Source organism: Lethenteron reissneri, chromosome 21 (genome assembly GCF_015708825.2).
Source record: "Lethenteron reissneri isolate LAM-NWPU_2019-01 chromosome 21, ASM1570882v1, whole genome shotgun sequence".
In the NCBI taxonomy this organism is placed as follows: Eukaryota; Metazoa; Chordata; class Hyperoartia; order Petromyzontiformes; family Petromyzontidae; genus Lethenteron; species Lethenteron reissneri.
The window spans coordinates 4,940,750-4,966,646 of NC_083799.1; the positions used below are offsets into that span (position 1 = coordinate 4,940,750).

The 25,897-nt window shown below is 40.5% G+C and overlaps 1 protein-coding gene across 1 annotated transcript in view; it reads left to right on the forward strand.

Moving 5' to 3' along the window:
* The first annotated feature begins 2,253 nt into the window (after window positions 1-2,253).
* The window catches only part of LOC133344971 (kinesin-like protein KIF28), a 69,607-nt gene continuing 45,963 nt past the window's right edge, over window positions 2,254-25,897 (forward strand). The window contains exons 1-8 of the mRNA XM_061555304.1: window positions 2,254-2,406; window positions 2,774-2,906; window positions 3,142-3,224; window positions 12,053-12,167; window positions 12,915-13,026; window positions 14,900-15,007; window positions 17,767-17,861; window positions 18,362-18,400. Of these exons, the coding sequence (XP_061411288.1) occupies window positions 2,254-2,406; window positions 2,774-2,906; window positions 3,142-3,224; window positions 12,053-12,167; window positions 12,915-13,026; window positions 14,900-15,007; window positions 17,767-17,861; window positions 18,362-18,400 (838 nt within the window). The remainder of the gene's footprint in view (window positions 2,407-2,773; window positions 2,907-3,141; window positions 3,225-12,052; window positions 12,168-12,914; window positions 13,027-14,899; window positions 15,008-17,766; window positions 17,862-18,361; window positions 18,401-25,897) is intronic.

The following is a 25,897-nucleotide window of genomic DNA, read 5'->3' on the forward strand; positions in this document are numbered from 1 at the left end:
ATTGAGTGTCCTTTTGGCACGCATGTTCTGCCACTGCCGACAATTGTATTTGGGAGTATTTAATATTCCTTTGGTGTTCTTTTAGTCTCGTGCTGATCATTCGTTGTGTCTGCCCAACATAGTATTTGCCACAAGTGCAATTAATCCGATACACACCTTCTGTTGATAGCTTCGGTAATACATCTTTAGTACCAGATATTAGCTTTTGTATTTTATGTCCCATGCCAAATCTGACTCGGATGTTTTGTTTTTCCCAAAATCTGGCGAGTTAAGTTACTCCCGCAATTTACGGTATTTAATTATTTTAAATTACTTGGTCAGTTTCCACTCTCGTGTGATTTAATTTAATTCTGGCATTCAGTGCCCTGTTGACTTGTGCATCATTGTAACTGTTCAATTGGTCATCCTCGCAAATTCTGGTCATCCTCGCAGTGGCTTTTGTCTCACCATCGAACAAAGAGGGTCACTACATCGTGTGCTTTCAGATGCACTTCTGCAGCCTTTTAGAATGCTCTTGCAATATTTGTAAGGCACTCGAGCTATGCACTTTTAAATCTAGATTGAAAACTCATTCTTTTAGAACTGCTTTTTGTTTTTCGTTTGTTGTCCCCCTGTACCTCCAATTAGTAGCATCGTTTGTGAAGATTGTGGAGGCCTAATCTGTTCAGAGAGTAACATACATTTAAGAACCATACAACTGATAACCTACCATCATGAACAATGGCCAATCCACTGCTGGATTCCCCAAGCCATCACTGTCTCTCACGGTCCTGCAATTCCACAAGCCATCGGCATATACACATTTTCTCATCGCTTTATCTCTGTGTTGGCTATCCTCTCGGGTGCGTTATCTCCTTTGGCTGTCATTCCAACACCAATGTCGTCCATCAGCCATCCAGTCTAGTAATGCATCCTGCTCAATTCCACTTATGCAAAATAAGATACTATTGCATTTGTTCTTTGTTACATGCGCTCTTTATTTGTATTCTCTCCAAACTTATTTGTGCATATTTTAAGGTTGTATTCAATCCTCTCTATCGTTGTCCACGTTTTTAATACGTCATCGCAATGAGATCAGCTCATGTGCAGAAGTGATATTTATTGTAGTCGTAGTGCTGGACTGATTGATGGTGACGTATGGTGAGGCCATCATCCAGCAGTGGATAGACAATGACTGATGATGGTCATGAGAACGAAACATTGAGTATTTAAGAATACAATGCCAATTCTTAGTGTCTTAATGTTACATTACACTACATTTATTAAAAAATATATATACTTATGATTTCTAAGTATAACATCGGTTATTGAGCAAATATATATACTGTATATACATTTAGAAATGCGGGGAAGGTGAGAGGGTCTAAATAAGAAACTTTGTTTTGAAAGTGATCCGTGACAGTTGCTGGGAAGCGGCAATCTTTGTTTCAGTGTAACACAAGTCGTGTCTTGCGACACCTTAAAGTGTTCCAGTGTTCGCTGCGCACGAAACTTGGGCGTCAAACCTGGCTGGCTTGTGAGCTGTTGAGGAGTCCTTGGGTCATACGTTGTACTACTATTGGTGCAGCCCGAAGCATTTCAACCACCTTCGAACCAACGAAGATGACTGAAAATATAAAAGTGGCGGTGCGGGTCAGACCATTCATATCCTTTGGTTTGTGAAATGTGATCAAATGTACAGCTTTGTAATATAATCTTAATATCGTTTAAAATGTCAATTAATAGAATATGAACCAAAATGTATTGTGTTGGTGAAAAGTTCCATACAAATTCTAAATGTAAAATATATTTTAACGATTAAAAAAAAAGTTTTTTTGCAAACGTGTGGGCAATATTTTTTTTATACAGAGAAAAGTGTTGTAAATGCTTTTCTTCAAAGTTTATATTGCACGGCTTTATCAACTTGTCATTCAATGCTGGTGTTATTGTACATTATTTAAGTTTTTACCCATCTAGCTTAATAATAAAGCACGCATTTCAAGCTCGTAAATTATACGATTGTAACACGCCTGTGAGATCCCGCTCACAGTACCGAACACGCTTAGAATTTTGAGGCCTGCAACTACGTTCTTGATAAATAATGGGGGGGGGGGTTCCCCATAAAAGCGCATAGCCTAAAATTTGCCCAAAGTCTTTTGTGTACAATGAATGTTGCTCATGCCTCATACCTTGAGTGATGTGTTTTCCTTAATGGTTTGTGTGTGTGCTCACAATGAACGAGAAAAGACCCGTGGGGCCTCCATAATTATCAGCATGGAAGGAAATACCACTCGGATAATTAAACCCCGTTCCGGGGATGCAGACGTGAAGACGTTCACATTTGACTACAGTTACTGGTCACATGATGGTTTTGTTGCCCAGGAAAATGGTTACTTAGCACCAGAGAATGAGCAATTTGCTGACCAGGTGAGCTGCTTAACATTTGCTGTCAGGCGGGTAATACAACTCCAGATCCTCGGTGCATCATTAGTGTCAGATATGCTTTTCTGCATTTTAAATGTTAATTTTCAATTGTGACAAGAACAATGTACAACGGTTATTGGATATCATTCCTATTTATGTATGTTTTTCCACTTTAAACATACCATAAACTGCATTGAGAAAAAAATGGAACGTTCTTAGCAATGAAATACATTTATTTTTGTAACCAATTTGCACCGTTAAATACGTTTTTATGACTAAATATGTGTATCTACAATAACTTCGTGTTGCAATAAAATTAACCATGGCGAGTATGCACGTGTGCACAAATGTGTTAACTTCTGTGAATTAGAAACGCGTGTTTTCCGACCTGGGGGAAGGAATTTTGGAAAACGCTTGGAATGGATACAACTGTTCGCTCTTTGCTTATGGCCAGACTGGCTCGGGAAAGACCTACTCTGTTGTTGGTGGCTCGGCAAACAAAGGTATGGCACAAGAAAGCAACACTCATGTTCTAAAATAAACAGGAATAATCATTGGAAAACTTTGCAGCCATCGTCATGAGTATTGTTCACAAAATAAAGATAATTGAAAACCTTATAATTATTATACGGTCTAATATGAAGTATATGTACGACTTGATCATAATTCAACCTTGTAATGTTGAATGCATGTTGTAAACACAGTGAGAATAAATAACTGAGGGTTCCTGTGTGTTAGGCATCTTGCCCTTATTTTGTGAGCGTCTCTTTGAAGACATTGAGCGAAAGCAAGAATCTGCAGCAGAAGGCACAGAATTTCAGGTAAGTGGAATGTGATTCTCAATTTAAGAACGCAGAATATTCAGACATTTGTAATTGCTGTACTGTATTGAAGTTAACATTTGGGAAAATGAGAACTATACGTAGCTAAATCTGAAATGGAAGTGTTGAAATTAATGACCTTTGATGGTGGTCAACAAAGCTTAACCTGAAGAAGGTCGCTTGTGTTGCGATCGAAACGTCGTGATCTATTTTTTTTCTACCTACGTGACTTTACCGAAAGAACCAAAGAGTAAAGCTTAACACATTGTTTAAAGGTGCCCATGCTTTAGAAAGCCAACATCAACTGCTACGGGGACCAGCAGGGGGCATTGGTTCCCCGTGAGGTGGGTGTATGGAGAATCGGGGCTCCCGAGGCTAAACGTCAGTGTAATTGGAAAGGAATGTTGAACCACGTTAACAGGAAACACATTGGGCTCCTCCATCTGGAAGAAATTAGTGTGCCGTACGCGATATACGAGCATATATGCAGTGAAGCGACGCATATGCATACATACTATCACAATGACAACACGAGCCTGCACTGCTTTAACATTATATACAATAATGAATTGTATGTAAAGTGCATATGTATGCATTTGGCTCGCTATTAAAGTTTAAAGTACTGTCATACTGTAATCATGTAACGCAGGAAAGCCTTACTCTCCACTCTCTTTGGTTCTTTCGGTAAAGTCACGTAGGTATAAAATAAAACAAAATAAATTAAATCACGACGTTTCGGGCGCAACACAAGCTTTCGGCATCAGGTGGGACAACCACAGCAAGAAACAATTGCTGAAGTGGGAAAATGGGCTGCTGTAACAAGAGGCTATATAGGTAAGAGAGGGGGGGGGGTAGGAACCAGGGAGGAGAGACAGAGAGAGGGGTGGGGTAGGGGGAGTGGAGCGCTGCCGTGTGAAGAGCAGCTAGAAGGGATTAAAGGGCGAACAACGACAAAATGTCGGTGGGGGGGGTGGGGAGTTGGTGGGGCTGGGAGTGGGAGGTTGAAGAGAAACTGGAGATGCGGATATGAAGGCAACACCATAAAGCATTTAAGGTTTTACCTGGTTAATAATATCCTTCCAATGATTGCTCAATTTGTATCCATCTTCTCAGTTGAAGTTATGTCTACGTTGATATATCTGGATGGCTTCATGAACAAACCTTTGATAGTAGCCCGAAGGTTTGCAGAGCACCTTGGTCTCGGGAAAAAACAATATCATGAGAGCCCACAGCGTTATAGCAATGGTCAGCCACGGCGGAGGTATTAGTTCTGCCGTGTTTCAGATCTGGCTTGTGCTCGCGAACACGGTCCGAGACATGTCGTTTCGTTTCCCCAATGTAACAATCACCACAGGTGCAACTTAGTTTGTAGACTCCAGGATATTGCATGTCAGGAATGACATCCTTCACAGATGAGATTAGATCACGGATTTTGTGTACTGTACTGAATCGGACCTGGATCTTGTGTTTGTTTAAGATTCTGGAAATATTTTTGGTAACGCCTGCTATGTATGGTAACGTGATGGTTTTGATCAGTGTCTCAGGGGGTTGTTTCTCCATGGTTGGAGAAACAGCTTTGCGGATAATGTGGTCCGAATATCCATTCATCTTAAGGGCCTGGTGTACGTGTTCCAGTTCACTGGCTAGGTGGTGTTGGTCAGAAATGCAGTGGGCCCTATGGTGTAGTGTTTTGATGAGGGAATTCTTCTGTGCCGGATGGTGGTAGGAATCAGGTTTCAGATAGAGTGTCCCAACGAGCCATCAGGTCTCTTCTCAAACAAAACATCCAGGAATGGTAGCTCACCATCCTTCTCCACTTCCATGGTGAATTTGATGGATGGGTGTATGGAATTTATGTGGTTGAGAAATTGGTTCAATGCTGGCAGGCCATGTGGCCAAATGACGAAAGTGTCATCTACATATCTCTTCCACTGCATTTCTGACCAACACCACCTAGCCAGTGAACTGGAACACATACATCAGGCCCTCAAGATGAATGGGTATTCGGACCACATTATTCGCAAAGCTGATTCTCCAACCATGGAGAAACAACCCCCTGAGACGCCTATCAAAACCATCACGTTACCATACATAGCAGGTGTTACCAAAAAGATTTCCAAAATCTTAAACAAACACAAGATCCAGGTACGATTCAGTACAGTACACAAAACCCGTGATTTAATCCCATATGTGAAGGATGTCATTCCTGACATACAATATCCTGGAGTCTACAAATTAAGTTGTACCTGTGGTGATTGTTACATTGGGGAAACGATACGACATATCTCGGACCGTGTTCGCGAGCACATGTCAGATCTGAAACACGGCATAACTAATACCTCCGCCGTGGCTGACCATTGCTATAACGCTGTGGGCTCTCATGATATTGTTTTTTTCCGAGACCAGTGTGCTCTGCAAACCTTTGGGCTACTATCAAATATTTGTTCATGAAGCCATCCAGATATATAAACATAGACATAACTTCAACCGAGAAGATAGATACAAATTGAGCTATCATTGGAAGGACGTTATTAACCAGGTAAAACTTTAACTGCTTTATGGTGTTGCCTTCATATCCGCATCTCCAGTTCTCTTCAACCTCCCACTCTCAGCTCCGCCCACTCCACACCCCCCCCCCCCCGACATTTTGTCGTTGCTCGCCCTTTAATCCCTTTTAGCTGCTCTTCACTCCCCCCCTCTCTTACCTATATAGCCTCTTGTTACAGCAGCCCTTTTGCCCACTTCAGCAATTGTTTCTTGCTCTGGTTGTCCCACCTGACGACGGACGCTTGTGTTGCGCCCGAAACGTCGTGATTTAATTTATTTTGTTTTATTTTATACCTACGTGATTTTACCGAGAGAACCAAAGAGTATGGATCCCTGCAATCACGAAAACTTCAAATCTAGATTTTTACTCTCCACTCTTTCAGGATGTGCCTGACAAGTTCTCGCAGTAGGGGGCGATGTTGTTATGTGTTTTACCAATTGAGTAGTTTGGAGATCATTTTGCAGAATTTTAACATTTTGGGCCAATTTTAAATTACATTTGTGTGTATTGCAAGCTGATAAGTGTCCAAAATGTAATACATTGAAAGTAGTTTTACATATAATTCTACTTTTGAAATGTTAATCTTTTGGGCTTTCTCATCATCTTCCATGGTTAGTCCACTGCTGAATGCATCAAGACCTCCCCAAGCCACTACCACCTCCCATGATTCTGCAATGAAACAATACACCCAGAACCGAAACAAAAACAGATTTAACCGCCCCATCTCCGCTGTGGATGTGCTCTCGGACGTGTTCTTGCCCATTATTATTCTTAACTATCGTCCATCATTTCTTGTAGCAACGTGTCCTTACCAAGCCTAGTTTACTGCACTTTTATTCATAGTTTTGATATTAATTTACATGAGAATGTTCTCTGATCCATGTCTTCCTCTTTCTGTCTCATCGCAATTCCAAGCATGCGTATCTCAATGCTTATTTGTACAATTTTCAGTTTTTGTTCTATATATTTCAGGAATTACCACGTTTCTGAACCATGCCATATTGGGTAGTGTGGTTTGCTTGCAAACCATACTTACTGGTGGTGATGGCACAAAGCAATTACTCCACTTTCCCCTGACAAACTTAAAACTCGTCTGCTGCTGTGGTGGTGATTCTGTTAGTGTACAGCCCTGGGTTAATATACTGCTGGATGAACGCTTCCCCACACTGTTGGTCATGGGGTTGTTATGTGGCCATTCTTCACCCTAACAGTCAGTGCAGGTTGGTGAAGATACCTACATAACAGGGGAAATACATCATAGTTCACTCCAGCAGCAACCAATACAATCACAATCTCCAACGCCAAATCACCACAACTACAACGCAGTTACAGCCCACTACTATCACACGAAAATTATTCGACATGTCATATGAAGCAATGAAATAGTAACCCGAAGAGAGAAATAAGAAACCAGAATGCATAATAGATTGTAAAAATCTTAAAATCAGTGGAGCAATTTTATAGAGATATCTATAACTTAAATATATTCATACCAGGAACAAAGTATGTTTTAGATTAAAATAATGTTCCAATTGCCACCCATAAAGACATACAGTACCAACTTGCCTCAATAAAACATTTTTTCCAATCAATTAATATTCCCTCATGGAACTAAAACTAACAAAATATGTCCATAATCATGGAATTACTTTTCTACAAGAACACATGGAACAGGGAATTAATGAAAATCAGAAATCATGTTGCCTGTGAAAAAAAAAGTGGATTGAGCAGGATACATCGCTCGAAGAAAATAGATGAGATTGGTGATGGGATGGCAGCCAAAAGAGAGAGAAAGCTTCAGCGGGCAGCTCTCAGAGATGGAGCAATGCTATCAGCTCATGTGCAGGATATGTATTGTGACATTGCAGGACAATGAGGGATAACGGTGACGTGGGGAGGCTTTCATCCAGAAGTTGATAATTTGCTGATAACGATGATTTGGCATAATTTCCCTGGTTCAGAATTAAATATATTTTCCCACGTTTTTTACTCTTTTCTACCCCACATCCGATTTTAAAAAAAAAACCTCCGAAAGATGAGAATCATCTCTTTTCTTTCTAAATCATTTCAGCTTTTTAAGGGATGACCGACTAATTTTGAAGACTATAATTAAATACCCACGCATTAATTTGAAATTATATTTCGTGTATTCATATAGGTTATGCTGTATATATACAGTTCTACATAGACTCGTGGTTACTTTTTCCACAGGAAAAAGGAAAGAAATTTATTACTTGGAATGTATATTTATTTCCACTATTCCGAATCTTGTGCCAAGCGTATTTTCAACAATGTATTAATGCAATGCGCATGGAGAGATTCGTCAATTTTCCAGTGGGAGGGATGAATTAGAAAGGCTTTCACCTACACGTATTGGCCTGAGTAGTGAAGTATGGTCAACCAGTTTCCATCGCCACCCAACAGAGCATGAGGTCTTCATCCAATAACAGATTTACAGACAACTGAAAATAATAGTCGTTGAACACATAACAGGTGATATGGCCTTAATGTGTAATGTATTTTAATAAGCAATGCATTTATATTTGGAAGTCTCACTGAGTCTCAAGAGACGTTTTTAGGAGAGTCCTGCTACAATGGGATGTTTGGCCGAATTCCAGTCAGTGATTTATTGTGGAAGAAACCCAGACTACACAGCGGAAACTCCCCACATTTAAGAGGGTGATACTCAAAGCTTCCCTTCCCCCTAAATCAGCAGAGGAGAAACGGGAAGTTAAACAAAGGTCATCCGCCGATAAGTGTTACACCAGAAGATACACCTTCTGTATTTTTCTGAGCAACAGACCGTTTTTCTAGACTTTCATGTAAACAGAGCTGATATATGAATTTTACACTGCTATGAAATGCGATTAAGTGTATAGCAGCTTGGCCCTGGCAAGACAATGTGGGCTATCCACCAAGCATTATCAGGCTCAATCCTGACATTGTAAATTCAAAGTATTTTATCCAGGGGGGGTCATGTATTCCCCTACCCCCCCAATGACAACTGAAAGCTCGGTTCTGGGTTTAAAAAAGCAGCAGGGGAAATCCCCCAAGTGCCACCCTGATAATGGGACTGTTACAATGAGGAAAAAAGTTTTTGATCCCCTGCTGATTTTGTACGTTTGCCCACTGACAAAGAAATGATCAGTCTATAATTGTAATGGTATGTTTATTTGAACAGTGAGAGACAAAATAACAACAACAAAATCCAGAAAAATGCATATCAAAAATGTTATAAATTGATTTGCATTTTTATGACGGAAATAAGTATTTGACCCCTCGGCAAAACAAGACTTAGTACTTGGTGGCAAAACCCTTGTTGGCAATCACAGAGGTCAGACGTTTCTTGTAGTTGGCCACCAGGTTTGCACACATCTCAGGAGGGATTTTGTCCCACTCCTCTTTGCAGATCTTCTCCAAGTTATCAAGGTTTCGAGGCTGACGTTTGGCAACTCGAACCTTCAGCTCCCTCCACAGATTTTCTATGGGATTAATGTCTGGAGACTGGCTAGGCCATTCCAGGACCTTAATGTGCTTCTTCTTGAGCCACTCCTTTGTTGCCTTGTCCGTGTGTTTTGGGTCAGTGTCATGCTGGAATACCCATCCACGACCCATTTTCAATGCACTGGCTGAGGGAAGGAGGTTCTCACCCAAGATTTGACGGTACATGGTCCCGTCCATCGTCCCTTTGATGCAGTGAAGTTGTCCTGTCCCCTTAGCAGAAAAACACCCCCAAAGCATATTTCCACTTCCATGTTTGATGGTGGGGATGGTGTTTTTGGGGTGATAGGCAGCATTCCTCCTCCTCCAAATATGGCGAGTTGAGTTGATGCCAAAGAGCTCCATTTTGGTCTCATCTGACCACAACACTTTCACCCAGTTGTCCTCTGAATCATTCAGATGTTCATTGGCAAACTTCAGACGGGCATGTATATGTGCTTTCTTGAGCAGGGGAACCTTGCGGGCGCTGCAGGATTTCAGTCCTTCACGGCGTAGTGTGTTACCAACTGTTTTCTTGGTGACTATGGTCCCAGCTGCCTTGAGATCATTGACAAGATCCTCCCGTGTATTTATGGGCTGATTCCTCACCATTCTCATGATCATTGCAACTCCACGAGGTGAGATCTTGCATGGAGCCCCAGGCTGAGGGAGATTGACAGTTCTTTTGTGTTTCTTCCATTTATGAATAATCGCACCAACTGTTGTCACCTTGCTTGGTGAGGGTTTTGTAGCCCATTCCAGCCTTGTGTAGGTCTACAATTTTGTCTCTGACATCCTTGGAGAGCTCTTTGGTCTTGGCCATGGTGGAGAGTTTGGAATCTGATTGATTGCTTCTGTGAACAGGTGTTTTTTATACAGGTAACAAGCTAAGATTAGGAGCACTCCCTTTAAGAGTGTGCTCCTAATCTCAGCTCGTTACCTGTATAAAAGACACCTGGGAGCCAGAAATCTTTCTGATTGAGAGGGAGTCAAATACTTTTTTCCCTCATTAAAACGCAAATCAATTCATAACATTTTTGACATGCGTTTTTCTGGATTATGTTGTTATTCTGTCTCTCACTGTTCAAATAAACCTACCATTTCTTTGTCAGTGGGCAAACGTACAAAATCAGCAGGGGATCAAATACTTTTTTCCCTCACTGTAGGTCAATATTGTCAAAGGCTGCAGAATGCCATTATAAAGAAAGCACTGACAAATAGGAGAGTAGGATGTATTTAATACAAGCACGTTTTGCGCAAATAATATTATCAGTAGATTCATTTGGCTCCAAATCAAAATAATATGCCCTTGATTAACGAGTTAAAAAATATGCTGCTTTTGCAAAGTAGTCATAAATTGTGCCCGGAAACTATCCGAACTTGACTGTATGTCCTATAGTAAAAAACAGTCGAAGATAATATTTGGCAGTTTTAATACATCTCTATATCTTCGGTTGCATATTGGCTCATTTCCATGTGTATACTGTTGAATGGTGTAGTAACTGAAATGATATCACTGCTCTGCACTGTAAGTTCTACATCTGATATATTTACAAATTTCAACAGTATTAATGGGAGAATACAGACGAAACGTCAGTATGTAGACCATCTCGATTAAAAACGAATAATTTCTAATTGCTGTTTGTGTTTAATTTGTTATCCTTTCCCCGCACCTCCGATTAGCACGGTTGGCTACGTACGGTGCGAAAGAAGCTCAACATACATATGTAATACACTGTAATATGTAATGTATATTCTCTAAGGTGATTTACTCCACACCTCGGTTGAATTTCTTAAGCTGTGCAAGGCTTAGCAGAGCATCCAACTGGGTCAATTATACAGTGTAACGGCAACCACAGCTGTTTTACTGCTTACGTCTTCCTTTCAATGTGCGCACTTTTTGCCTTCAACTCGTACACCACCAAAAATGCATGTACCACAGAAACACTGGCGACACAATAAGAGCATAAAATAGTTGTTTATTAAGTGTGCAACATGAATTCACGTTGTCCTGTTTTACATGTGTAAAATACGTTAATATTTTATGTGTATGCATCAAAGTAAACTCCAAAAAACTATTTCTATAATCTGATGTTTTAAATCGGTGTATACTTCAGCAATGAAGCCGCAACCGTGTCAATATATTTTAAACCAGTTTTAAATACGTACATTCATGTTTATATTTTTTAAAGCAGATCCAGTATGAGACAAATCCGATTTAGTAACCATGAAAATGTATATATATGTGGTGTGGAGTCAAAATATTTCTAGAAGTTATTTTAATAACAAATAGGCGCAGTTAAGTTGTAAGTAACCCAATTGAGATGGTGTACAGCAATCACATTTTCCATAAACATATTTAAAAACATCATCTGATTATTGTTTTCTTATTTTTACATATGTCCATGCACAGGTGTTTTCTTTGACATGAAATGAAATCTGTCATGGCAATTATGAAATTCTGTGCATTATTGGCAAAAACAATCTAGCATTACATTTGGATTTTCCAAAAAAAATCTTACTTTATCCCAGCTGAATGAGATTCTTCACTTTATTACATTATCCACATTAGATATATAAAGAAGTCTATTTCAGTAATGTCTAGAAGCTCTGAATCACGTTTTAACGACTCCAGCACTATTGCTACATCTGCTGCTGTGTTGTTTTCATTTGTGGAGACGTTTCCAGACAAGGCACAAATGCACGACTGCTTTACAGACAACTTTGATAGTCACCCGTCTTTGTGTCTGCTCAATAACAAACAAGTGTCTCGTGGCCTCTGGCTGGTGTCTCGCCCCAGGTGTCTCTCAGCATGGTGGAGATCTACAATGAGCAAGTACGGGACCTTTTGAATCCACAAAGCGGGAGACAAGGAGGTCTGCGCATCAGGGAGAAAGTTGACCACGGGTTCTTTGGTGAGTAGGAGTGGGCATGCACCCACGCAAGAGCAGTAGTAACGCTCCAAAAATAGGATTAGCCATATTTGTGGTGAGACTGTGGGAGAAATTCAGGCCACTGCAAGCAAGGTTACCGATTTACGTTTTCCTACGTTGGGGTTTTTCCTCAAGAGACATGATTTTGAAATTGCACATTTGTGCAAAGAAATATAGTTCCAGAAAATGTGCATAAGACCTGTTTCTTGCCAATAGCAGCTCAGAATTCACAAAAGTGTAGATATAAGGTGCCCACAAACATTTGTTGAGTAAAGATTGTTTGGGAGAAAATCAAATAGTCAAAAGTGGTACATTGTAAGCTCATTATAAATTGTCGCCTTGCTTTATAATTCACAATGTAGCAAGAGCATTGAGATGTCTAAACCCTTTGTCCTATGTGTGGTTAATGCAGATTTGATGCCTTGTGATAGGTGTCTATTTGGTGTTTTTACATCTTAACGCCCGTATTCTTGCCAGAAAGGATAAAGCCTATTCTTTTTTATTTCATCATCTTGATACTGACAAACAGGTTCCCGTAGATATCTCTAAACCCTTTAATCTATTGTTAAAATGCCTAAGAAGAGTGTTTTTTTCTAATCTCCCGATAAATACCACGCAACATATTGTACATGCTTCCATGGTAACAGTAAGTAATTCCTTGAGTGTTCTATGCATTAATTTTAGAAGCAGTTCTAAAATGCTACCATGTTTATTTCTTCTGTATTGCAGTGGAGAACTTGTTAACGGTGCCTGTTGGGAGCTACGGCGACATTGACAGTCGAATTCAAGAAGGGACACGGAACCGGACGATTGCTGCTACACACATGAACGCCACTAGCAGGTCCAGACTTTCTGTGCCCTCTAAATACACAGCGATGAATATGTCTGTGCAATACAATCAACAGCAATGCATCAATGAGTGTACAGAGGGTGGCTGTTATCATCGGAACACTGGAGTCTGTGGTTGGTGTCAGTAGAGACTAATTTTAACAAATGAGCAGTTCAAATTGGATTTGTGCATCAAAAGTCGAAGCAGAAATTTTGACAATTATATTTCATTCACAAATTGCATATTCATATTCCCAAAATCTTAAATCCAACATCAAATGCATTGCTATTGTTAAGTCAGCTTGAGTCAAACCAAATAAAAATTTTGTTAATTGTACTTATATATACACTATATAAATGCCAATAGCATTGGTTATTACACGGTTGCTGAGCACAGGACCAATAGCCCAGAACTTCAAGAAGCCAGCAACAAACAGCAACATTAATGTTGCAACAGATAGGAGTTAACACCTTTCTTCAATTAAGCAAGGTATAAGAGCTTGGGAAAAAAGACAATGGGAAGGAATTTCAAAGTTGCGCAGTGCGAGGGTAGAAGCAGAGACAGACGTGTTATGTCCATAAAACAGTTTTTCTTGGGTTAGATCGCGTAAATATATGTGTCGTTATACCTGCCACCACCCGACACAGCCAATAAGTAAGGTTTGTCATGTAATTGGCATGTTCTGTTTACGTGACAACCCTTACTAATTGGCTGTGTCAGGTGGTGGTGGGTTTAACGACACATTTATATATTTACAAGATCTAACCCAAAAACAAACTGTATTATGGATGATATTGGTCGCAAAAGCCTACATTCTAAACAGACGTGTTTTGGTCTATAGTGTGGTGGTAGAACACAGTGGATGAGAAGAAACGGTAACTTTGGTATACTGAGTCTGACACAGGTGGAGGAATCTTGGGAACAGTAACCGTAGTAGTAGTGATCGAAGATATCTTAAAATGATGCACATCATCACTTAATATTCAACGCCATTGCCTCTTATTTCCACATTCTCACTTCCAATGGTAAGCTACTTTATGAAAGCGAAGTGGTAAACTGTAATGTTTAAAATATGAGTGAGACAGGAGTCTACTCTGGGTTAGAGACTTTAACAAAGCAACCACAAAAGAAGCTTCCTGCTGCTAAAATACATGTATTATTTCGTGTAATATGTCATCTCATCTTTCATGTTTGTTTCATTTAAGTTTTGACATTGCCTCCTTATTCTTACCTCAAGATTAAGTTCCGTATTATTCCGCGTAAAAATATGTATTCAATACAACGAACCGTCCTCAAACTCAAACGTAATGTTGTAGGCACAATATTTTAAGACGAGCACATATAACAAGTACATGTATGACTATTTTGTCAACCAACTGCTGGATGAAGGCCTCCCCACGTGTGGAGACTCATGTGTTTTTTTAACCCATATATATGAGAGGATAGTACAGTACAACAATGGATGTTTCTGCACTGCCCTTTGATACCCACAAGCTCGCCCCACAGCAGCCTCTAATGCCTACTTTATGCATCAATGATTTATAATATGGTAAAGGTACATGCAAAGGTGCAGCCCTGCAATTTATTCCTCATGCAACTGCTGGAGGAAATACCTCCAAAAAATTAAGCCCTCGAGGGTATTTTTATACCTTTTCTTCCACAGTAGCCAACATCCTTGAAAATGTGCGAGTACCCACACTTTTCTTAACCACACTCAGCCAGCCGAACGACTGTGTACCCATTTAAACTGCTGAGTGGACAGAGGTGTAGATATTGAAGACGTTTTTCCATTGATACAAGGGGCACCCATATCAGTGTACATGATTATACCATATGAGTAGTTCAAATGTGGTGAAACTACACATTAATCTCTTAAATGTTGCAGTCGGGCGCACACCATTGTTGCCATCACCTTCGTGCAGAAGGCAGTGAGCGACGGTGGCCACACCCTGCAGAAGTCCTCAACCATCAACATCGTGGACCTGGCTGGCAGGTAACTCCATAACAAAACCAGCATCTATGACCTCGGCGAATGCAAAATGAAACCTCAACCCCAATTTGATTATGACTGACACTGTTTCCATTATATGTTTCTCATGGACTGCCATGCCACGACCCAGGTTACCTGCTCACCAAAGCTCGAGCAAACACTTCATTTGCTGGGTGATTCGTTGTATACGAATAATAATGTGTAGCCATTTATTAATGCACAATTGGATGAAGGCCTGCCTCTGCTATATTGGCCATGTTGTTTTCGCCGTTCTTCATCACGTTGGTCAGTGCGGGTTGGGTGGAGCGAGGGCCTTGGGACTGGATTCAGATATCACTCGCTTTTGATCTTAGTCGTGACCGGGAATAGAACTCAGGTTACTGGGTTCGTAGCGTGGTACGGTTACCGCTACATTACTACCCCACCCCTGAGTGCTTGATTACCTTGACCTCATTTTAAAATGTTCCACTGTTCTGCATACACTCTTCCTATCGATATTAGGAAGCCACTGGAGCTATGTACTCTTAAATCATCTAGATTGAAAACTTTTGTTTAACTGCTTTTTGTATTTAGTTTGTTGTCCTTCCATGCACCTCTAATGAGCACGGTTGGCTATGTACGGTGCGAAAGAAGTTCAAAATACATACAAACTGTTTCCCATTACGATAATTTTCTGTGTTTTGTAACATGGTTAAAAATACCAATATTATCTTACTTTCGTGACTGCAGGAATTCATATTCTATGGTTCTTTCGGTAAAGTCATGTAGATAGAAAAAGAATCACGATAAAAAATGTAAAAGAGGGAAGATATCGTCATCCTCTCAGCCGACAAGGGCAATGCCACGGTCATCATGGACAAAAACGTGTACAATAACAAAATTCAGGACCTACTTAATGATGGCAGCTACACAATAATTAAAAGAGATCCCACCAACTGTCTCGTTACTAGCACGAACAGTATCATCACTGATTTAGCCTCATTAATTGAACAGACCAAACGGTTTTCCTTAAAACCTTCTGCTGCTAGACCACCCAGACGACATGGCTTACCAAAAATCCATAAAGAAGGTACACCCCTTCGTCCCATCGTCTCCACCATTGGCTCACCCACCTACAAACTGGCCCGATATCTGTCTGAGACCTTGCAGCCATTCACTGGTAAGACCACCTCCTCTGTTCTTAACTCAGCTCACCTGGTATCGTCAATTAAAGACATCTCACTGCCCCCAGGTGATTTGCTCGTTAGTTTCGATGTAGTTGCTCTGTTCACCAAAATTCCTGTGACCGATACCATTGCAATAATTGAAGATTTGGTCCAACAAGGACTGAATGCTGATGTACCAGCCCCGCCTACATTAACATTAGCTGCCCTGCCCATCACTAAACCTTTATAAACAGCTTGCCCTCAGAGGCTAACCTCCTTGTTCCTGATGACGACCGCTTGTGTTGCGATCGAAACGTCGTGATATTTTATTATTTTTTATTTACTTTATTTTTATTTTTGTTATTTTATTGTTATCATTTTTCTATCTACGTGACTTTACCAAAAGAACCATAGAATATTATTTTACATGCAAGTGGCTTTTTTAGTTTTTCTCATTTGTATTTTTTTCCCTCACTGTCTTATAAAACATTTTAAACGTGTTTATGCAAAAATTAATAGCACTATTATTGCAGATGTTTATATTTATTTTTCTTAACCAAAAAATATACACACCACAATGTTAAGCACTCCATTGTGTCATGCATCTGTCAAAATAGTGGTCTGTCTGCCGATGTCATGGAGTTGAAAACTTAAGTATAGTTGTGTCTGTCAATACAATATGTAATGCAACCATGTTTTCATTCATAACATTGGAAAACTAAGATCACTGCAAGTGGTCCTCGTGTAGGCAGTTTCCATGGGTTTATTTTGTTCGTTTTTCTTTATTTATATAACATTATGCAATTTATATCCATTATATACCTGTTCCCATGCATTTAAATACTGTATTCCCATAACCCGAACATGATATTCCTATATTTTCAGTGACCCACTTGTGTAGGATATCTATTTTTGTTTCACATATGGTTCGTGATAATTTGTTATCTACATTGTATTGTTGCCAAGGCAACATTACGCCAACATGGGTTCAACATATGGAATTGTTTTGTGCCCACATTAAGACACATGCTGCAGTTGAAACAGAACGGCAGTATACAGTACTGCATTTGCATTGCTTCTCCATGTCATAATCAACAGTATGGTTCATGCCACGTGACATGCTGCATATGATTAATGCACAACAGATATTTTTTTATGATCATGTTAACATGAGTGCTTGAGACTATGGTGTCATAAAATAAATGTGCGAGCTATACAAAACTGTTGTCAAAGCTCAAGGTTCAAATTAGAAAATTACAACTAAATGACAATACTTCCAGAGTTAAGAAGATTCTGTTTTATATATTTAATTGCACTTGAAATTGCAAAAATTAAATGTATAAAAAAAAGACTATGCTATTAAATTACTAATTTGGTCTATTCATTTTGGATTGTTTGGCTTTTATAAAACCTCACTGTATTATAAAATGAATTCCCAGAAAGTTTTTCAAGTGGAAATATCTGTCACATAGTAACATCTGTGCAGTATAAAAATAAAAATGACATCCATCTGAGATTCCAATTGTCCGATTTTATACATTAAACAAAGCTCGTAAGGCCCGGTTGCTGCATGTTGATCCGTGTTGCATTATCCGCTTGTGCTCGGACCCTTTGCAGCGAGCGAGCAGGCAACACTGGGGCCGCCAGGGAAAGACTTAAGGAAGGCTGCATGATCAACCAGTCTCTCTCCACGCTCGGCAATGTTATAAAAGGTCAGCATTAGGGTTAATAGCGTAGATGCTAGTAGCCATCTGCATGGCGGTGCATGAGTGCGATGGACACATGAAGGCACATGCCTGGTTTATGAACAAAAAATATGAATGAATTTTCTTATGTAATAAGATTTCATTTTAGATTCCTCATCAACATGCCAGGACCGATGTACGTATAATCTGTTCTTCAGGAGCAGCATCCCAACTATCGTGTTAAAGTGATTATTTTTTGAATATTTAAATAATTCAATATTATCCTCCTTTTTGTTGTTGTATGGTGAGACCCAATTTTTTTTATCATTTATATTCAATATTGGGAGTGTCATTCTAAAACTTCTTAAATATTTATTGTAACTGGTAGTAATAGTCATATAATAATAATTGGCATTTTGTTTCCCTCCGAGCATGGCATTTTAAATTCAATGAAGGCTTGCATTTATGTGGATGTAGTACTGTGATTCAGATCTGACTTTGGCATTTTATTTCCGTATGTTTTAAAGCACTCGCTGATCAGGGAAAAGGAGTTCAAAAATCTACAGGTATGTAAAACATAAAAACACTGCCATGGGAGATTAAATTGTTCTTTTTAATCTTCTCATGGATTGTTGCGAAAAAAAACAGACTAAAAATCCACAACTGTGAACATAATTCTGTGGTATGAATAAAACACCACCGCTGAGATGAAGAAAAATATCGGGGCCATACTTTCGTGAAGATTTTCACAGCGTGTTTCGGCTAAAAGGTTGCCAATACTTTTCCTCTCAAGGGCATTTGTTTTTACACCTGTGATCTGGTGCCACGGGCTGGTTGCCATTGGAGATTCCCGGCAACCCACCTGTTGAGAAGGGGCTGGGGGGCACTCAGGTGGGTGAGGGGTTGGTTATAAGGGGCGGGTGATGGGAAGTGAGGAGGGAGGGGGTGAATGCTGGGGACAAGCGGGGGAGGTGAGGCTTGGAGGCTGATGTCCCGGGTTAGCTGGTGTATGTCTAGTTGGTAGATTCGTCGTTGGCAGTCCCTCGAGGTTCGAGGATGACGTCCATCAGGTGTGGTGGTTGCTCTTGAGGTGGCTGAGGAGTCAAATTCTGGATCCGCTGAGGAGATTAGATGTCCTACCAAATGTGTAATTTAGTACTATCAAACTGTACAAAAAAACAAGTGGATGCCTTATGAGAGTAAAATTGGTTTGTATTTCACATTCAAAGCATGTGAAGTATGCCTTGAGGAAGAACAGCAATTAGTTGCACATTACCTCCCACCCTCCTGCCTCAGGGGTGTCTGTACTGCTGAGATTATTGATGGGAAGTTTTTAGGGGCACTACAGTGGTGACATGTTAACTATTTCGCTTGAAATGCAGGAGGTCATGGGTTCGATCCCGACCCTGTCGCCTATATATTTGGAGTTTGCATGTTTTCGATGTGGTCACGTTAATTTTTTATCCGGGTCCTTTGGTTTTTCTCTCCACATTTAGAATAAACGTTCGTTTAGAGTATTTGGCCGCTATACATTTCCACGTGATAAGCCACTTCGTTCAGCTATCATTTGTGGCCAAGTCGCTTCTGAAAAAGAGATAAATAGCTCAGTGGACCTTACCTGGTAAAATTTAAAATAGTTTAGTTTTGGTGAGCTCGTTAGTGTAAACTAACTTGGTATTCAGTGTGTTAGTGTTAGTTAGCATTAGTGGTGAGGTTAGCTCGCGGTGTAAAGTGCTATTGCAATTCAGGCAGATGCAAAATGGGTTGGTGTAGGTGACTGCGTGTATTAAGTAGGGTTTTCCACGTGCGAGCAGCCGGGTTCGAGGGGAGGGGAGCACGGGGGGGAGCAGTTACAGTGCTACAATTTCCCTGCAAAATCGCGATTGTGACACTACACGCTATATCTATTTTCGATTTTTAAAGGATTCCGAATCAAAACATTTTGGATTAATTCTATCAATTCAAAATTGTTCTGGAATTTATTCAATCGTTTGCAGCTTTCAGCATAGCACCGATTCCCATGTTATTAAATTGTTGAAATCGACTGGGGATAGAGGGGTACCTCCAGAAAGGGGGAAATCAGAGAGAATGTCCTGGGGGACATCCTAACAGTGTCTCAGGGTGTGGCACTGCAAAGTTGGTGTCAGTCCACCAGCCTACCTCCCAGCTGAAACCCCAAGAGTGGGCCAGCCCAGCTATGGCTGACCCAGCAGCTCCAGCAGCCCAGCTGTGAACAGAAGCCCAGTTGCATAACATCTTCATGGGGGAAAGGATTCCTCACTGGGTGACCTTCCGCAACCTGCAAACGATCGAACCTGCCAACACATGGACTGATGAGCAGACTCCGGGCCACCTCCTGGCCAACGTGGATGGCCCAGCTGGAGAATATGTGGATGACCTGCTAGTGGGAGTGCGCAATGACCTGACCACACTGTGCAACTGGCTGCTGGAAATATTTGCTGAGATGAGCAAGCATGATGCCCGGGGGAGCGCTTGAAGAGCAGGAAAGGGGCCTCAACGAGGACTTCTGTAGTCACGCTGAGGCCTTGTGGAGGTTGGTCTTTCAGGCAAATCCCAAGGCTGGCGAGGAGACCACTGACTGAATATCCCGTCAGCCAGTCTTGTGTTACTTCTGCGCAGGTGTGGTGTTACGAAGACCCCATGCAACTGGTACCAGGCTGACCAGAGTCACTGGAATGCCAACGCTCTCTTCCGCTGACCCCTCATAGATCCATCAACACCGCCCAAGCAAGCCTACTTATGCTTCTCAGGAGTAAGGTGTCTCTTTCCGAAGGGGCCAGCCCCTGAGCATGCTATAGCCGGCTCCAGTAATGAACCCCCGGTGACCAGCATTACACCCGAGCCAGAAAGATGGCGACCAAGGACTTGGGAACAGCCTCTGCAGGGGTGCATGGCAGGGGGTGTGTGAGGTCAACCCAAGTCAGGGGGATCGGACCAGTGGTGTGTGGGTCACTGAAGATATTGGATGTGCATTCTCAGGGTTGATGGCGGAGCAGCGATATACGCTGGGCAACAGCAAGATCTGGAGTTGGCCTAGGTTCATCATGCCTGCAGGAGAGGAGGGCAACAGTGAATGGGCCTCGGTGCCTGCACCAGCTGCTCGAGACCCTGTGGGGGGGGGGGGGCATGGCGAGACGCCTGGGGGGCCAGTGAGCAGGCTCACCAACAACAGTTGAACAGCGTGCGACATCGGATGTGGAACTGCGATGTGTACATTGCTCACTGTGTCATAAGTTACCTTGGTGATTTCTTTGTTTCTGTTAAAAAGCCTGTTATACTGTATATCTCAGATGGTAATTTACGTGACCACGTCAAAGTCCCGTAGAAAGCTGTATGCAGTAATTTTCAGGTATTTACTATATTGCAAAAATATTTTGGAAGACAAGGCAAGATACAGTACTGTATACATTTCTTTCTTCAAGCTTAATAGGATGTCCTCATTTAAAATAATTTGTTAATATGAACATGTGATAACATCTATATCTTGGGTAAATGAGTGTAATTATATTTAATGATAAGCACTACATTGCAAACTTTGCATTTTTTTAAATGTTGTTGGAAACTGTCTGCAATTATTACTGTTTGGGCCCATATTGTTCAAATATGCATTTTGTATGGCCCTGCAGCACTCACAGTCAAAACGATAATATTATTCAGGTGAGCACTAGGCCATGCTGAGAACCTTCTCTGGAACGCTTCACCTCCTCCACTCCGTGTCTCTGCACTGGTTTCACATAATTTCTTCTACCTTGTATTCATTTTATGTTCTTGTTTCTTCCATCTCTCTTAATGAAGAGGGTCTGTTCCTGTGGCAGAGCCCTGGACCGGGTGTATTGACATGTGCTCTGCTCATCTGCTCGATTTTGTAGCGACTGGGCAGCACCCTGGCAGCCAACCTATTGTCAGAGGCCATTAAGAGGAGCCTGGACAGAGAATTCTAGTGTGGTCGTGAGGTGGCATACCTGTTGACTCACATAATGGGTGCCTATGCTGCCTTCATTGAAAGATGTATCAGCTCTGTGGTGGGGTGGCTGTAACCTTCCAGGGCAAGATACCTTTTAGAGGCACTAAATTTCACAGTCGACACTTGTATTGACAAGCTGACAGTTACTGCTACTACAATGGCTACCTTTGTGCTTGGGCATCAGGTGCTGTAGCAGATGAGAACCCCCTTGCCGGTGGCCCTCAGAAATATTTTGCGGATCTGTCTTGTGCAAAAATATGCACTTCTCAAAGGATCTTCTAGATCACTTCAAGAAGGTGATGCAAATGAAGTCCTCCACCTGCAGGTAAAGCACTTTGTCTTTAGAGACAGTCATTCACAGAAGCTTGAACATCTACTGTAGATATGCTCTTCTCCACGAGCAAGAATATGGTCTTCTGAAGATCCTTTGTGCAGTTGGCAGATCCACTCGAAGTGTTAAATGTCCTTGTTTTGCTTGGTTTGATTGCCACTTTGGTCGAGGCAATTGAGATGCACATGTGCTAGCTTCAGCGGACGCTGGTGGCCCAGTGGCATCCTGAACTTGTCCGCTATGTTTCAGTTCGTAGAGCTTGTCAATACATACCACAGCCAACCTATAGGGCTCCCCCTAGGTGCCCTCCTTCAGGACCAGGAGTTCCTGGAGATGGACACCAACAAATAATGCTTGGGTTGAAATGCAGGGGCGAGGCAGCTCTGAAGACTTACTTGGCTGTTTTGATAAAATCATTCATTGCTTTGTGTTTTGAACATGCTCGGAGTCATCCAACACACGGTGTAATGGTGAATTCCACCAGGACAGCGGCGACCTTATGGACATGTGCACAGAATTTGCCACTGTAGGGGGTTTGTAGGGCAGTCATTTGGGCAACACAATGGGCTGGAAATCTTGGTATTAGTTGAAGCAGCATTCAGCAGGACAGTGCTGTACTCAACAGTTCTGTGGGCATACTGGTCCCACGTCTAATTGACTCTGGCAGGTATAAATGTCAGTTGCATATGTGGGTCTTCTTACTTAAATATGTATTCTTACAGACTTTGCTGTATCTTGCAATGTTGTGTTGAGAAAATTAAACAGACACATTTAAAAGTGTTGGATAACACCTTAAATATAATTCATTGCATCTTTACTAAGTCTCTGAATATGCCATAGGTCAGGTGGTCATTTTTTATTTAAGAGTGTGTAAGACGATGTACTTTCTTGGGCTTTAAGTGGCTTACTTTAATTTCCTGTCAGGTCAACCAGTAGTGCATCAAAATAAGCCTTCAGCTCAGGATTTGACCACAGTCATGATGTTTTTTTTATTATTTGCAGCTGAGTGATGGAGCGCAGAAGTCGGTGCGATTGTTTTCACTTTGAACATTGAAACGTAATTGTGGATAGGTAAATTATTTAAGATTCATGTAAAATACTTTATTAGTTTAAATGTACAAAACAATGGCAGTCTATATTTAGTATTAAATGTCAAAGGAGAAATGTAGTTGGACTTTGTTTACTGTTGGTATGGCTTTCGTTTTATAGGATTTAAAATACGTTCGTGGTAGCAGTAGTTTTAGCTCCATTTTAATGTATATTTAATGTCATCATGACCTTTGTAATGAATACACTGTCAGAGTTATCATTAAATTAATTGTTAATGTGTAAACCAATTTAAAGTTGGTATGTTTGAAATGATTTGACAATAAATGTGATCTTCCAATTGACAATTTAAAGTTAACTGAGATTGTAATGCATTAAAATGTGAATGCAACACAAAATGCAGTGAAAGGTATAGAAGGGCGTTTTGGGTATTTTCCCCCTAACTTATTTGAATTGTGCTATCGACATCACGTCATGAGACGAAGAATCCATTCGGAGATCTCACACTGTGAAAGATATTGTTCGTCGGACTTCTGAAAATGTTTTCGAGTTGCTTCTTTATCCTTTACACCATGCACTCTGTTATGAGATTGTCGCCAGACATACAAACCAGTATTTTTTTCCCCAAAGATGGAATTTTGCCAAATCAAGTGGAACCCCATATTTTATGGGATGTTTTTTTTGTATGTGACTACACAAGTGTAGGTGGTTAAGACTTATATTCATGACTAACGACTAATATTTAATGCTTTTGTCCTTTATTCACTGCCCGTGTAATTGCTTGCCATCTTATAGCATTATGGAAATTATCATCATTATTATTACTATTATTCAAACCCAGGCTCTTAGTGGTGCCGGCTCAGTGCGCTGACCCCTCAGCTACCTCTTTGTAAAAAGGCAACTTTTTTACGAGGTCATTTTTTTATTTGAAGCCATATATTTTCTTTACTCAAGTGATCTATTGCTGTTTGTCTTGTTGGCAACAGTATACCCAAACATATTGGTGATGGGAAAGTCACGTTATTTTGCTTGCTTTATTTATACAATTAACAAACATGCTTTTTGTAAAGATAATTACACAAAACCATTATTTTTTGCTTTTAATTCATGATTTAAAAAAAAATGTTTTATAAAAGCTACAATATCACTCTTCATGGTTCTGTCATCTTACTCACAAATGCTAAAACATGTTTCATATTCTAGCATTCTTGTTTTAAATTGATACGAAACTCAAGTGACATACAAAAGCAGCATTCCCCCCAAGTGTTTTGAGGCCGTTAGGTGGCGGTGGACCACAGCTTCTGGCAACAACTGCGCCATCTGTGTATATTATACTGTACATGTATACATAATTTTGTACAACAAATGCAACAATTATTTTTCCTTGTCCTTTACTTTTTGAATGTTTCTAGAGGTCAGTAGCAGTTCGTCTTCTTTAAACAAAATTCAGCCGATCACGTTGGCCTCTCTTAATTTAAAATCAATCCAACATTGTACTTTTTACTGTGACTGATCTTACTCTATGCATTGAAGAAAGGGTTGTTGCCAGAAATGTCTCCTGTTGAAAGGCAATGTTGTTGACGATTGCTTTGTCTTTTATTGTAATGTACGCTTATGCACCACTGTCAAAGCAGAAGCATCTCCAAATAAACTTTTTGTGCAAATCCACTAGTCTGCTTCCTTGAGTAAATTTTAATTGTCAGTTTTTCACTAAGCCTATCATATATAACCCTAGACTTCTGGCTTGACAAAAGCCCACAAGTTAATTCATCCAGGGGTTATCCCTGTGGCCTTTGAAAGTGGTACACTTTTTCATGGAATAAATGTAAATGTGTCTGCTGTCCGTACGTTGTCTAAAAAAATATATATCAAGTCTTTAACCCTATACCATGACTCACAACAAAATTGTACCTCACCCTTTCCAATTGGACTTTAGATAAGAGTGCTTCTTACCAGCTCATGTTAAACTTTCTGATCCCATAAGACTGATGCAATGCCTTTCTTTACGCGTTTATGCTTTTTTTTCTCAATATTCTGATGGTATATTTCTCTAAATCTATGTGTAACAAAACCCCAGTGCTCTCTGTAGTGAACGATTCCTAACAATAATCTGTTGCTCTGCATCTCCATTTCATACGCAAATTATATCGTATTTCATATGCAACTACGTTTCACGTGTATGCAGTAGTATATATATGAATATCTGTTTTTGTTTTTTGTGTATTTTTTATTCTCTGAGAATAAAAACAATATACCAGCAATATTTCATCTTTGCAGATCAGGCTTTATTGCAGTTAAGCCATGGAGGCGAGATCTGCATTTCTAGAGAGATGCTGCATCTCGCTGATACTTATTTGATATTTAATTGAAATCATTGAATATATTTAAGTGCAGACAGTGGTTCAATTGTAAGTTGGGATGTTTTTACATGGACAATTATATTTGGCACATGTACCTATCAGTCTGTCAGCTTTTTTTCCTAGTTATTTGTGGTCAAAACTGATCTTATATTTTGTCTACATGTCACTTCAAATATTTTTTGAGACACTCTGATGAGGAGTAGAGGAGTTATATTCGCGTGGCTTAGGCGCCAACGGTAATTCTAAGAAGCTGAATGAATGATCCATATGTTTTCTTTGTTTAGGGCTTTCTACATCTTTCAAGAAACCACAAACCTTCCCCTAACATCTGTAGAGGTCC